The sequence below is a fragment of the Oryza brachyantha genome, chromosome 4 (genome assembly GCF_000231095.2).
Source record: "Oryza brachyantha chromosome 4, ObraRS2, whole genome shotgun sequence".
Lineage (NCBI taxonomy): Eukaryota > Viridiplantae > Streptophyta > Magnoliopsida > Poales > Poaceae > Oryza > Oryza brachyantha.
In genome coordinates this window covers 9,945,260-9,959,150 of record NC_023166.2, presented here as the reverse complement: position 1 = coordinate 9,959,150, position 13,891 = coordinate 9,945,260, and the positions used below count along the sequence as shown (strand labels likewise).

The 13,891-nt window shown below is 43.4% G+C and overlaps 1 protein-coding gene and 1 pseudogene across 1 annotated transcript; both read right to left on the bottom strand.

Moving 5' to 3' along the window:
• The window catches only part of LOC107304012, a 38,772-nt pseudogene extending 25,666 nt beyond the window's left edge, over window positions 1-13,106 (bottom strand).
• LOC102707672 (ubiquitin domain-containing protein DSK2a-like) lies at window positions 6,185-10,248 on the bottom strand. The gene is made up of 6 exons (XM_040523529.1): window positions 9,906-10,248; window positions 7,772-8,497; window positions 7,612-7,694; window positions 7,479-7,537; window positions 7,323-7,351; window positions 6,185-6,864 (listed from the first exon to the last, which is right to left on the bottom strand). The coding sequence occupies exons 1-6, from the start codon at window positions 10,183-10,185 to the stop codon at window positions 6,347-6,349; spliced, it is 1,695 nt and encodes a 564-aa protein (XP_040379463.1). The 5' UTR covers window positions 10,186-10,248; the 3' UTR covers window positions 6,185-6,346.
• Window positions 13,107-13,891: the final 785 nt, after the last annotated feature.

The window sequence follows — 13,891 nt, the reverse complement described above, 5'->3', positions numbered from 1 at the left end:
GTCTTGCTGTGTGCCACGTCATTATTCCGCCCACCAAGTGGGCGGGAGGAGGTTAGTTTTGTGATTTTTTAAAATACAAAAATAAAGTTGTAAATAATTACATAAATAAAATTAAAAAACCAAAAAATTCTTATCTTCCCCAAAGTCTCGGGACTGCATGCCATACCGCACAGGCACGCGTCTCGAACGAGGTCACCGAACCCTGACGGCAAATCGATGAGATCATACGGGCTACGACGTGGAAGGCGAGTCTCCAATCTCAAGTTAATCTACTTCCGATGCGGCGATTCCGACTTTGTTTCTTATATCAATTTTCTTCTTATATAATATCCGATCCAATCCGATCCAAATCCGTTTGAATTAAGGATGTGGTAGGGGTTTACAAGAATAATCTGGCAGATACGGAGTCGGATTTGAATGGTGAGTTACGGATTTAGACACGAATGTGATATTGTCAATATTCGGTGGATGCAGATTATCCAAATTTCTTTCCGGATTATCCGATAGAACTTTTAGCGGATAATCCTAGTTTTTAGCCCACAAAGCACTCAATCAAAAGCCCATAGCACTCAATCAAAAGTCCATCAATAGCCTAAGTATTTTTAATTCAATATTGAATGACAATGTATTGATTATATTTACATATCATATCCAGTAGTAATAATCCATTTTCGAGCCGACTCCGCACCAACTCCGCACCATTTCCGACATTCGCAACAATCCACATCCGTAAACATGTGCGCCCGCTCTGTTAACACCCCTAGCCTATTGCAACCTTCGACCACACCAAAGATTCGTTCAGTCTCGACTCTTGAGCACCGAAGTTGCAAGAAAAAAATGGTGGTGCAGATTGTGACTTCGGTTCAAAATCCTTGATGGTAGAAGCGAAGACTCATCTGGTGGATGACGAGAAGAAGATGGAAGAAGAGGACACCACTTTCAAGCGCCGGGCGAACTACGCCCTTTGGCTCATCCGGTTCATTCTCCTGGCGGCGACGCACTATTTTTATTTACGGATAAAGGCCAAACACGAAGGAATCGATGAAGTTTTTGGCCCTCTTTTTACATGTATCTACTATATTAACCGTTGTTTAATCAGAGGTCGTCTTGATGGGTCGATCTAATAATAATGTTGTTTACATAAGTAGAACTTATATCACTTTTCTCTAGAATCAAAGCTCTAGTCCAATAAATATTATTCGTCATTTACTGTTCCATGTTGAGCTGTTTCCGTTGTTTCACTAGCGGTCTTTTTCCCTTTTCCTTCAAAAGGTTTTGCGCTGTTTGTGTGAGCATAGGCACATAAACGTCCATGTTTCTAGTGTCTCGGGAAAAAAAACTTCACTAAACAATTAAAGTGTAGATCAAATATTATCTACAACCTCCATCCGAAAATAAACGAATTTCTGAGCTTTTTGATAGAATTTTGACTATTCATCTTATTTGAAGTTTTTTTATGATTAATACTTTTATTGTTATTACAAGATAAAACATGAATAGTACTTTACATATAACTAATTTTTTTAATTTTTTAATGATTTTTTCAAATAAGACGGATAGTCGAACGCTTCATACACAAAACTCAGAAATCTTTTTTTTATGGAGGAGTAGTAGCTTATAAGCTTATATTGTAATTTATGGGATAAATTGACGGATCATACCATGAGGCCGAGAAGATTGCGCCAAAATCCACAGCCCATGATCTCCTCCCATCGCCCTTGAGGCGCCGCCGCTGACTCTCTGCACACGCGGTGCCTCACTGCCTCGCCGGCTCGCCGCAATACAGCCCTGCCACGTCACCGGAAAGAAACTCAGTCGAGTCGTTGAGAGAAATAGTGCATGTGCATCCAAACGAGTTTGCTGCAAATGGTGATAGAGCCAAATGGCGGTGTCCTCGTTGTTTTGGTGATTGCATTGTGTAAACTCTAAGCTAGAATGAAATTATGGTATGCACACCAGCATCAACAAGTTGGCTTATGTATCAGGAAACGTTGAGATGGAATATTAACTGGTTTCAATAGCACATAAGGATTTAAGTACCATGGACCTTATCTGTTTCATATTACAAGACTTTTTGGTATTGTATAAATTTCTCTATTGATTAATGTATATGATTTATATATAGAGTGAGAGCGTTTTTTCCTAAGTACTTGCCGTAAGTCGGAATGCACTAGGCATCGATCACGAATTCAAACAATAGCTTCAAAGTTGAATAGTATTGGCAAAACGACATTTCGTGACCGCCACAGCTGCACAAGGATAATGGACAAGTCAAAACAGCATGCTGGACTTTATTACAACACTTCGAGTACATGTATACAAACATTCAATCAGAAATATCAAAACAAAAGTTAAGAGGAATATTTTCGCTTATCATCAGAACAAGTGAGTAGCGTCTCGAACTCTCGATCGTATAGCGGCGAATGCTCAAAAGAATTCTAGAAATTCAAACTAAGTTCTTCGTGCAATTGACACCGGTTACGAAAGTCGACAATAAAGTCCGTTAGGCTTCCGTTATTGTGTTTGTACCACCATATCTTAGAGCAGGTACAATAGGCTATAAGCGAGAAGAGAGGTGGTCTACTAATTTGTAGCCAGCTGCAGACGGGCTCCAAGACAATAGTGTGAATGACATGTGGGACCATGTATTAATGTTTTGTAGGTAACTATTGTATGAATCGGCTATTAGATTGACTATAGACAAATCGGAGCTAGTAGTTGGTTATACTATTGAACTTGCTCTTAGGAATAGTAAGTGAATAAATGGCCTTCATAATTACGAACATGGTTGTCACCAACATTGTCGAATTGTGAATCTCATCTAACAGGAAGCCACGGGCCCCCCTTCGTAGGTTCAGTCGGGGGTGTGGGTGGAATTTTTTTATTTTTTAAACCTTCTTAATTAATAGTTGTATTACTAAACTCGGGTGAAAATATTTCCACCGTATGAATCTTTTGGTTATGCGAATGTCAGTGGCATAGCAAGACAACGCTGCCACGCAGCCTGGTTGGCGTGGCAGTCTTGCCATGCCAGTGTCAGTGGAGTGGCAAGACAATGCTGCCACGCCACGGATAATGGCGTGATAAGCTTGCCACACCAAAAATTTTGCGTGGCAACGTTGTTTTGTCACGCCAATATTGCTGGCGTGGCCAAAAGGTTCATACGATGAAAATATTTTTCCACGAAGTTTAGTAATAAAATTATTTATTAAAAAGGTTCAAAAAATAAAATAAAAATCGTGTGGGTGAGAGCGAGAGCATGTGTAAGATGGAGGAAACAGACCCCTCGGATGTGGTGTGAACGCGGCGATGTATATAGGTTTGGGTCACTGAGAAGCGTAAAACCTACTCCTGTGACTGGTTGCTTGAGGCACAAGAAATTACCTCCTAGTTGGGCTTAGTGAAGAAGCGCACTAAATCCTTTTGGTTGATCTCGAGAGAGAGTTTTCCCTTCTCCTTAGGCAAGGGCGTATTTTTATACTGTAAGAGGCTCCCACATATGCCTCGACAAGCCTTCTAAGGAAAAAGGAAAAAGGAAAATACATAGTTTAGGGGCATTTAATGCTCGTCTAATCCAAGGCGTGTGGCAACAGCGCACGCCTTTTCGCGTGTGGGCCACATCTTGTCATGACGTGGGGGAACGATCAGTGTCTCTTCGACATTAAATATCGAAGACTCCTAGCTCCTTCGTATCCAAGGCGCAGCGAAGGCAATGATGAAGTGACTCGAAGACGGGGTGTTGTCTCTTCCACGGAGAGGAGAGGCAAAAATCTCGTCATTAATGATCAACGAGATGGGACTGGCATTGATCATATCCCCTGCCATGGGCAGGTGCATGCCTCTGACATGTTTTTGGTCTGACGTCGTATCTGTCAGTCCATCTGGCGACTTACCGCGCCCCTGGCACGTCGCATTAAATGCGGCATCACACGAGTGGCAGAGCGCATTAAATGCAGTAGCAGTGCGCCGCGCGCTAGGCGCCTTGCATGCCACGTGTCCCTTGATGCACGGGCCCGACCCCTCGGGGCAGGCCACGTGGATTCGGGGTGGCCCCTTCCGTGTAGCAAAGATTGTAGGTCAAAGTTCGCAACGTAGAAGCTTTAACCTTTTCATCGAAAAGAACATGGTAATGTGTTTTATGTTATGTCCCCTTCGTACCACATATCTTGGGCATATTTCATCGACAAACATTGACATTACTATGGTTCGAGTTCACTTTGAATTGGCAAAGGAAATACTCTTCCGTCGCATATTCATATTCTTATTCATATTCTTGTTTGGGATTTTGGATCACAACAAAGAGGTGTTTGGGATTTTGGATCACAACAAAGAGGTAAAGGATGTCACTGTGCTTCATCGGAACAGTGTAGATTGGAGGGCTACAAGCTTGTACTCAAACCGGTTGGCCCCGGAATCACTGTCCTGTTGATGCACTACGGCTATGTAGTGACGATGGACTGACGGCTAAGCATCTAACCACTGATGGTTCTTTATGCAAGTATTATTTTCCCACTGCCTTCTCATTGTTGTCTATATTATAGCTAACTTCATGGGTACGTAGTCGTCTTGATGGCTTATCCAATAATATTGTTTGTGCACGTCCTATACTCTTTTCTATAAGTAGGTTCCCATGCCCCTAGGATCAAAGCTTTTAGTTCAATAAATATCTGCCATTGCTCTTTCCGGTAATATTGTTGTGTTAAGATTTTTTTCATACGTTATTTGGCAGTTGGTTTTTACTGCCCTATCCATTCTAAATTATAAACACTCGTACAATTTAAATCTTATATTACAATAAAAGTTTATATTGTAGAGCACTATGAGTTTGAATTTTTTATACCCCAAACACTATGTACAACAGGCACAGCTCACTAATAATCAGAAAATGAGCTAGGAGTAATACGTAACAATTAAAGTGCTAAACAACAGCAGTTAAGGTCTAAGTTGATATTGAAGTGCTAAAAACTTTTTCATTCATATCATTTGCAGACGCAGGCACACCATCAGAACTCCAAGCAACGACAAGGTCCTGACCTTCTGTAGCGCGAGGTACTCCACACTCATGACTCATCATAGTTGTGGTTGTGTATGTTGGCAGAGACAGTCCCTGTGTTCTCCCAGATCCACTTGAAGTCTATCGACGCCTTCCACTTTGGCTTCCCTGCGCTGCTGGGTGCTGGCACCACCGGCGTCTCTAGGCTCCAGCAACCACACTGCCACAGCTCAGATGGCTTGCCGTCAGCACGAGTATTTTGCTCCCTTGACAGGAAGCCACATTTCTCAACAACATATGACCTTATAACCTCCAGAGTTATTAGTGGTGTGAAACCTTTCTTTGGGACCTCTGCAATGGCCCAACTGAAAAGGGCCATCTACAGCAGAACAGCTTCAGTCTTAAGTAATATAACTTCAAGCCATACTAACCAGCAAATAACAGCAGAAGACCTCAGTAAAAATAGAAAGTGAAAAGAAGTACAGAATATACGACCTACAATTGTAAGGAGCACTAACTAGCTAAAGTTCAGTCAGCATTCAGGTAATGGTTTCATCTAGTCAAGTACAATTCATGCTATTGAATATCTTACTACCATGTGATGTTTAACCTCAATTTGTAACAGTTATGCTTCAGCAGAGCATCAAAGTCAAATAAATCGAGTTTTTTTCCCACCTGAAGGTGATCTCTGATGGTAACACGAAAGTAGCAATTGGACAAAGTGCAAAGAAAGTGAAAGCTACACAGAAATGACACTTAACTCTTTTCTGAGACAAAATTTTCCTCGGCCCCTACAGGAATATCTGGATGTGTGATATAAGGAATACTTTATGCTTCTAACTTCTACAAAGTAAGTCGGTTGAACAAAGTTCTATTCTACAGACTACAGCAATAAGCACCGCTTCTTTATTAGTACGCTAGTTTAAAAAAGAGAGAGAGACTTGACGGGCACAGTTTGGCAGTAGATGCAGATCAAACATGCAACATTTCCACATCTCATGATTAACTAGCTGGAGCAAAAAGAAAAGTTTTTGAGACTTAGTCTCGCACCCTAAGCTGAAGTTCAGTCAGAACTTAGGAGTATCTGTCAAAATTCACACCGAGTTGTGAAGCTTCCTAATTGTTCAAGCTGAATAGCACATCAGCAAGACACTGATTAGTGATAAGTGATCACAATAAGGTACATTTCCATGTCATATAATTGTGCGTGTTAAAAGTTAGATCATGTAGGACAAGCATAAAAGATAGATGGCTAAGATAAACATTGTTAATTCTTCTTCGGTTGGACTCTAAATAGATAGGTAAATACTAAGAGTAATAGATGTATATAATAAATACTTGGCATTAGTCTTCCTAGTCCGATAATTCCAGACCCATCGCAACCAGTCTGGCCATGTCTTCCTCATCCTCCTCATCTTCATCACTGTCAGAATCAGAGAGTGGGATACCATCAAGAAGCTTGGTCCATGCATCATTAATTTTTGCTCTACACCTTTCCCTGCGAGCAACGAAGTCGCTGTCGACCATGTAACAGCCATCAGACTCAATGGCGGCCTTAACCTTGTTCTGGAACTCGAAGAAGCGGTCATCATCGACCCTGCGGATGATGTTCGATCTGCGTATGGCCTTCCTACAGCTCTCCGGCAACGTGTCGGGGTCAGTGTAGGGCTCCCTCTTCTGCGCCAGGATCCACTTCACATCACCCATCGGCAGTGGAACCATCTTCTTCACGGGAGCAAACCCCATGGTGGGGCACTCCTCCGCTGCCTTCCTCCGCTTGGAGGAGGCCGATTGCTTGTTGGTGCACGGCATCAGGCCGCAACGACTCAACGCAAACTCTGGCGAGGGAGACCACACCTGCTTTCCAATATCTAATCCACAAGCAGTATTTAGTTATAGGCAACACGTTTCCATTTCCAAGGAAAAAATCATACATGTGCCATGCTATCCTAAAGGCAAAACACAAGATTTGGGCCATGCAAAACACCTAGCAGCATATAGATTATTGACTGTTTTATTATTCCAATATTTCAAGAAAATTCAATCATATATACAAATTCCAAAGTTATGCACCACAGTAATTTACTGTCAAGAACAAACCAATAATAATAGTCATCATGATGCGTTTATAACGTAATAACATTATGGAAAAACAGAAATCTACAAGTCAATAAAGTAGCGAAAGCAAAGCAACTATTGCTGCTAGAATAAACCACCACTAAATGGACAACTCAGTAAAACCTATATAAAACCTGACATACTAATCCATTTTAAAATAAGAAAGATATTAGATAGTGCATATACTGAAAAAACAATCAAGGGAGAATACCTGTGGCATTGCCTCCTTGACTACCATCCCTGAATAAAGAAAATCAAAAGATACTTAACAAACAAATAATGAAACTGCATAGTGTCAGTTTAAAGAAAGGAATAAAGTATGATGAACTAGATGCAATTCAGGTACTATTGAACTGGAGTTACTCACTGCCTAGGTTGACTCTGACCAACCTGTGACAATAGTGTCTGCTGGAACGAGAGTACTTGCTGCCAAAAACAGAAAGCAGTTAATTTTGATAAGAGATGAACTAGCTACATACTTAAAACGTAACATATGTTACCTGCAAAGTTTCTCCTAGGCCCCCAGTGGCACCGGTTCTTGCATTGCCTAGACCTGCCCGTGTTGCTCCTTGCGCACCTCCAGCTGTCAATTTAAGTGTGAAAAAACAATAACCATATATTATGAAAAACAAAATAAACAAGACAACATTGAAAACATACTGTTGGAGCTCCAAGGATTTGGAAGTGGGTTAGTATTTGGAGCAGGGGTTCCTGTTGTGGACTCTGAAACAGTATTTGGAGCATTACTAGCAGGATCCCTGGGTTGGTTAGAACCCTGATTTCCAAGAAGAGCTGAAAATGGGTTTGCAGCTGTGTTGCCTTCCCCACCCATTGTTGTCGCATTTAGGAAAGGCTCCTGGACAGTTTCATACATGCGCCGGAGCATATTAAACCCTTCAGGAGAAGACTCAATGTTGCTCATTGCTCTGTCTGTGTTCTGCTTCATCTCCCTCATGATTTCAGGGTTTCTAGCTGCTTCAAGGGTCTGGCGGAGAACACGTGGGTCATTGAGTACATGAGCAAGACCTGGATTACGGTCGATGATATCACCCATTTGAGGATTGTTCATAATCATGTTACGAATTAAATCAGGGTTATTCATGAGATTCTGCATCATTGGCATATTCATTATTTCCCTCATTAAGTTGGGGTTTTGGCACTGCTGCTGCATTTGATCTAATTCAGGGAATCCAGACCCAAGAAGGCCTGCTGGCCTGGTACCAGCAGTTCCTGTACCACCAAGGCCAGGAAACAAACTTCCAAGACCACCAGTTGGGGCGCTGCTAGGAGTAGTTGAAGCTTGGGGGCTGGCTGCAGCGGGTGCGGCTGATCCGGCTGGGGGACCAGCACCACGCACCATATGAATGGTATGATCCGTTTCAACACCTGCAAGGTATAAAGAGTGAGTAGATAGAAAAGAATTTTGCTTGATAACTCAGAAATTAAATCATGGGCCAGAATTTCCATATAAACAAAGAATACTCTTGTATCTGATGTAATCATACACAAGAGAATTCGATTTTTTTATTAAAAAAAACTAAAGAATTCAAGTGTGCATGAGACTGCAAGATAGTGTATCAGATAAATATGAGATAAATCCTCGATAATGACATGTTAACAAACTTGACATAGCCAACATTTCAATCAAAAATCAAAGAATTCAATTGCTATACTCCTCACTTTAGAATTTCTTAGTACCCTCTCAGAAAAGGGAACACTACTCCTAGAAGATGTATGATGTTTTTTTATTAAGCCATCAGTGGTTCAACGTATTTAGTTGGCAGCATTCTGCCATTTAGAGATGTTCAGAACATAACTTTTGATAGTTGTTCCCTGCATTTCCCAAATACAAGTATGCATAATAATTGGTAAAATAAATAGTGTTTTCCTCATATGGAAGTTTTTGCAAGCAAGAAGGTACAATCATAATCAATGTCATAATTAGTTGGCATCATTGTCCGCTCAAACGAAATGTGAAAAATAAGAGCTGACATAAATACAAGTTTCTAATCATCCTGCAAAACAGAAAATGTAGTAATTTATCATAACAATAGCACCAGAGAAAGAGATTCTTGTTCTTTTTAAAAGATGGCCCACGCTTAGTTTCATTAAACAGAACAAATCAACTACAGAAAGAAAAGGTGACTTTACATTTGGTGAACTAAATTCCATAGCAGGCTTGTGCGGTTATCTAAATAGCATTGTTTTCTTCAACCAAAATTGTTCAGCTCCATCACAAACAACACATTGACAGTATTTACTTATAGTTGTGCTACATAAACCACATTTGCTAATCAAGTGCGCTTTGCCCAAAGTTCCAGAATAATAAATCAATTTTCACTCCGGCTCCAAGAAGAATCGAGGATGTCGCACATCGCGACATAATAACAGGGCATGCACAACTAATATGAGTAGTAGCTTACATGGCACCCGTAAAGTTTGGAACTATATTCGAGTCGCGACAAGATGAGCTGCCTTCAGCTTCATCATCTTGTATGCTACGTAAGAGCATATATATAGGTTCGCAGTAGACATTATCATTAATACATTATATACACTACTCGCATCACCCAATCACCAATAGCTGCGTAGGAAAAGCAAAGCATATCGACGAATCTGTTTGGCTAGCATGCATAGGGAACTGAAGCAGATCACTTCATACTGCCCCCAATGAATCGGAGCCCAGATACATAACAGGCATTGCATCAACGAGCTAAATCGCGGGGACTTACAGTTACAGCTATACAACCGAATTCGAGAACGTCGCCCTACCTACATCAGCCGTGACACTCACCGTAGCTTTCTAGGGTTTGCTCGTCCTTGAGGATACGCCCCTTGTAGATCAGGCGCTGCTGCGCCGCCGGCACGTCGCAGCTCCCGGCCACCACCTCCTTGAACGTCCCCACGGTGGCGGCGAGGTCGGCCTGCACGGTGAACTTGGACCCGTTCGCGCACCGGATGTGCAGAGACGCGCCCCCCGCCGCCGCAGCGGGTTCCCCCGCGTCACTGCTCCCGGCCTCGCCTCCGCCGCCCATCCCCCTCGCCCCCAATCTGCCCTTCTCACCGCCGGCCATGGATTGAATTTCGAGGCGAGCTGATGTGGATGTGGAAAACGGTGGCGGCGGCGTCACGACATAAATAGGCGGAGGCCAACCGGAGTCGGAATCGGACCTATATCCGAGTCGACTAGCCGCGTTCGGCAGTGCCCACTAGTTAACCATTTTTTGTAAAAATTTTTTATAGGAAAATTATTTTAAAAAATCATATTAATCTATTTTATTTTTTTAATAATTAATAATTAATTAATCATGTATTAATCTATTACTACGTTTTCCATGCCAGGGCATAAGTTAAGTTATGCCCCTATCGAACGGGGCCTGGGCCAGTAATGACCCCGGTCTCGCCGAATTAGAGCCGGCGAGACCAACCGGGCGCAGGGCGATGGTTGTGGGCGCGACCGTAGAGCAACGGTGTGGGTCCGGTTCAACTGAAGTTGGTACAACAACTGTAACTTTTACAGTTGCATCTACTGTCGGTAGATGCAAATCAGAGGGCTCGAATCAGTCTGGAGCACTGTAGTAAAAATATTGTATAGTTATTTCTCCTTTTTATATATACCATCAAAATCTCGATTAATAGAATCAGGCCAACGGTATAGTTATTTCTCTTTTTCTCCGATTAGTCTACACCGTTATAATCTGAGCCCAGCGTGATCCAACGGTGTATATTTTTTGTTTTCCTTCGATTAATCTACACCGTTATAATTTGAACCTACCATGATCTAACTGTGTATATTTTTTTTCTTTTCCTCTAATTAATCTACACCGTTATAATTTGGATCCACTGTAATCTAGTGGGGTATATTTTCTCTTTTTCTCTGATTAACGTGGTAATTTCTAGACCCCAGAGTAATCGTGTAGCCTTCTTTTCGTGTTGTCTTAATGTATCTTTCCGTGCTGTCTTAATCTATAATAGATAGATTGATAGTTTGCTAAGCAGGTCTTCAGGAAAAAGCTAAAATAAACCGTTCGATTCGATAACCTTGCCTTCTGTGCAGGCAACAAATGTTATGTATTGGTAAACACAATACTCCCTCCGTCCCCGATTATAAGAGATTTTTGACTTTCTATTTGTAATGTTTGACCACTCGTCTTATTTAAAAAAATTATTTATTTGTCTATTATTTTCTTTATTATTAAAAATAATTTAAGTATTACTTATATTTTTATATTTGCACTAAATTTTTAAATAAGACGAATGTTTAAAAATTATAAGTGAATAATCAGAATCCTATATATTATTGGACAGAGGGACTAGTTTCGTAACAATGCACAATGACAATAAATCTCTTCTCATGTGCATCTCCTAGAAATGTACTCCCTCCGTCCTAAAAAAAATAAGGCGTCCCTGTTTTCCGCAAAGTCAATATTTGAAAGTTTTGACATCATTAGATTTGTATTTCAATGTATTTTCGTATGATGCAAATTTTACAGTTTTTGCTAATATATTATGGAATGAAATAATGGTCAAAGGAAAGTATTGAAGACCATGTACATTTGAAATACACCTTGTATTTAAGGACAGTACACATTAGTAGTTTTGTTGTTCTTGTGCAAGTGCAGCATATGTACAAGTTCACTAACTACTATGATCGCTTCATTACATGCGTTATATCAACAAAAATCACATATCAAATGTTTCAATTGCGGTGCGGCGTCATGGCCGCCCGGCCCGAGTTGCCCCACCGTAGCCCGATTAAGCCTCCACTGTGCCGTTGCCATCGCCGCTGCAGCAGTCGGCCCTTGCATTGTTGTTAAATTTTGGATGAACTCGGCGTCGGCCCTTGCAGCAGTCGGCGTCGGCAGTGCGCCTTGGCGTGGTGCGTCGGCAAAGCGGCGGGGGAGGACACGAGCGTCGCCGGCAGGGGGGCGCACGTCGGCCTGCAGCGCGCCCAGATCCGCGGTGGCCGGCTTGGAGATGGCGGCGGCGGCGGGGTTGCTCGGTGAGAGGGTGGGGAGGAGACGGCCTAGCGGCGGCGGGTGGGGCGGCGAGGGGCCTCGCCGGCGGGGGTGGGCGCTGCCGGCGGCGCGCCGGCCATGAAAGCCGCCATCGGCGCCTGGAGAACGAGCGAGAAAGAGCCATATTTTGCAAAGGGGTATTTCGGTCCTAATTCTTGTTGACCGGTTGACAATATTTTCTTGTAGGTTAAAAAATTTGAAATGGTCATATGAGAGAGGAGGGACGTTGGATATAAGGCCTTTTGCACTTGCAAGCATAGTCTGGAAACTAAGTTGGTGAAGTATTTCAAAATAAACTTGATATTGATTGTACAAACCCCTAATTTGCAGCATACGCCAAAGCAAAACCACTTTAGCGTTTGATAAAAACAGATACATATCAAATACACGTGAACATAAATTATAGAATTGATTTTTCATTCGCTGCCACTATCGAATGCAGGTAACAATGACAAATGGACGCACGAGGCATGCTAATTAGGCAAAGATCATGCTAAATGGTAACAATTAACAAACAGCCCCAAATCATGGAGGCGTATCTTAGTTTACTTATTGAGTAAAAAACAAGTCCAATGTTGCATCAGGAATATAAAGTACGACAAGTTGATCATTAATCCGATGCAAAATGCCACCTGGCCTGATGACATCGGTAACACTAGCACTTATGGACTATACTCCCAGGGAAATAACACAATAATGCACAGGAAATTAAGTCCGCAGCTCAGTGACTAACGATTCTATGAAACAGAACACGAGAGCCACATGCTGGCACGAAAATGACGGCCTGACGGGGGATGCGAGGCTTACGTAGAGCATGAGGCGGTCGGCGAGGCCGAGGGCGCGGACGAGGACGAGGCACTGGTTCTCGGGGCCGGGCAGCTGTTCCCGATGACGACGGCGCGCCGCACCGCGCCTCGGGACCCGCCCGCGAAGATCTCCAGCGCGCCCATCGGCTCCACCAGCAGCCGCATCGGCCACTCGGTGATGGGAGGAGCTAGCGCCGCGCCGCGCCCGCGCGTGGGGTTTGGGGATTCCAGAGGCGGGAGGCCGACGGATCAGCGCGGAACGAGGCCAGGCGAGCAGGCATGTGAATCGGCGTGAGCCAGTCTTGTGGGACAAGTTTGCTTCTGCATTTCGTTCTCCCCTTCTCCACTCATGTGGATCGCCCGGTGGGACTTGGGAGGGCGCAGCGGACGACGAGACCGGGAGGGGGAGGGGGGGGGGGGGGGAGGGGGAGGGGAAGCGGAAGCGGAGGAGGCGCCGCCGCCGAAACCGAGTGAGTATTTTGCGCGAATGAGGTGGCTAGTTTAGTCTGCTACTGGGCTGAGAGTTCTGTGAACCAGGCCGCCCCATTATCCGGTGTGCCCGTGCGTGGAAACTGGGTAAGAAAAAGTCCACTGGATGTCCCTAAACTTGAAACCGAGTTTGTTTTTCGTCCCTTAACCGTAATACTGTGTATCTCTAAACTCATAGAATCCCTTCACAAAAGGTCCATCGGCAGTATTGACCTATTTTTTATCGGTTTTGCTGACGTGGCGTCCGATGGATTCCACATGTCAGACTTTTTTTATATTTTTTACTGAATCATCTCCATCCCTCTCCCTCTCTCTCTTCTTCCTCTCTTCCCTATGTTTGGACAGCACAGCCGACGGGGGTGGGGGCAGTGGCGGCCGGCGGCCGGCGAGGGCGGGTGGCTGACACAGGCATGGGACGGCGGCGGGGAAGGCCGACACAGACGGAACACGGGCAGGTGCGGCGGCAG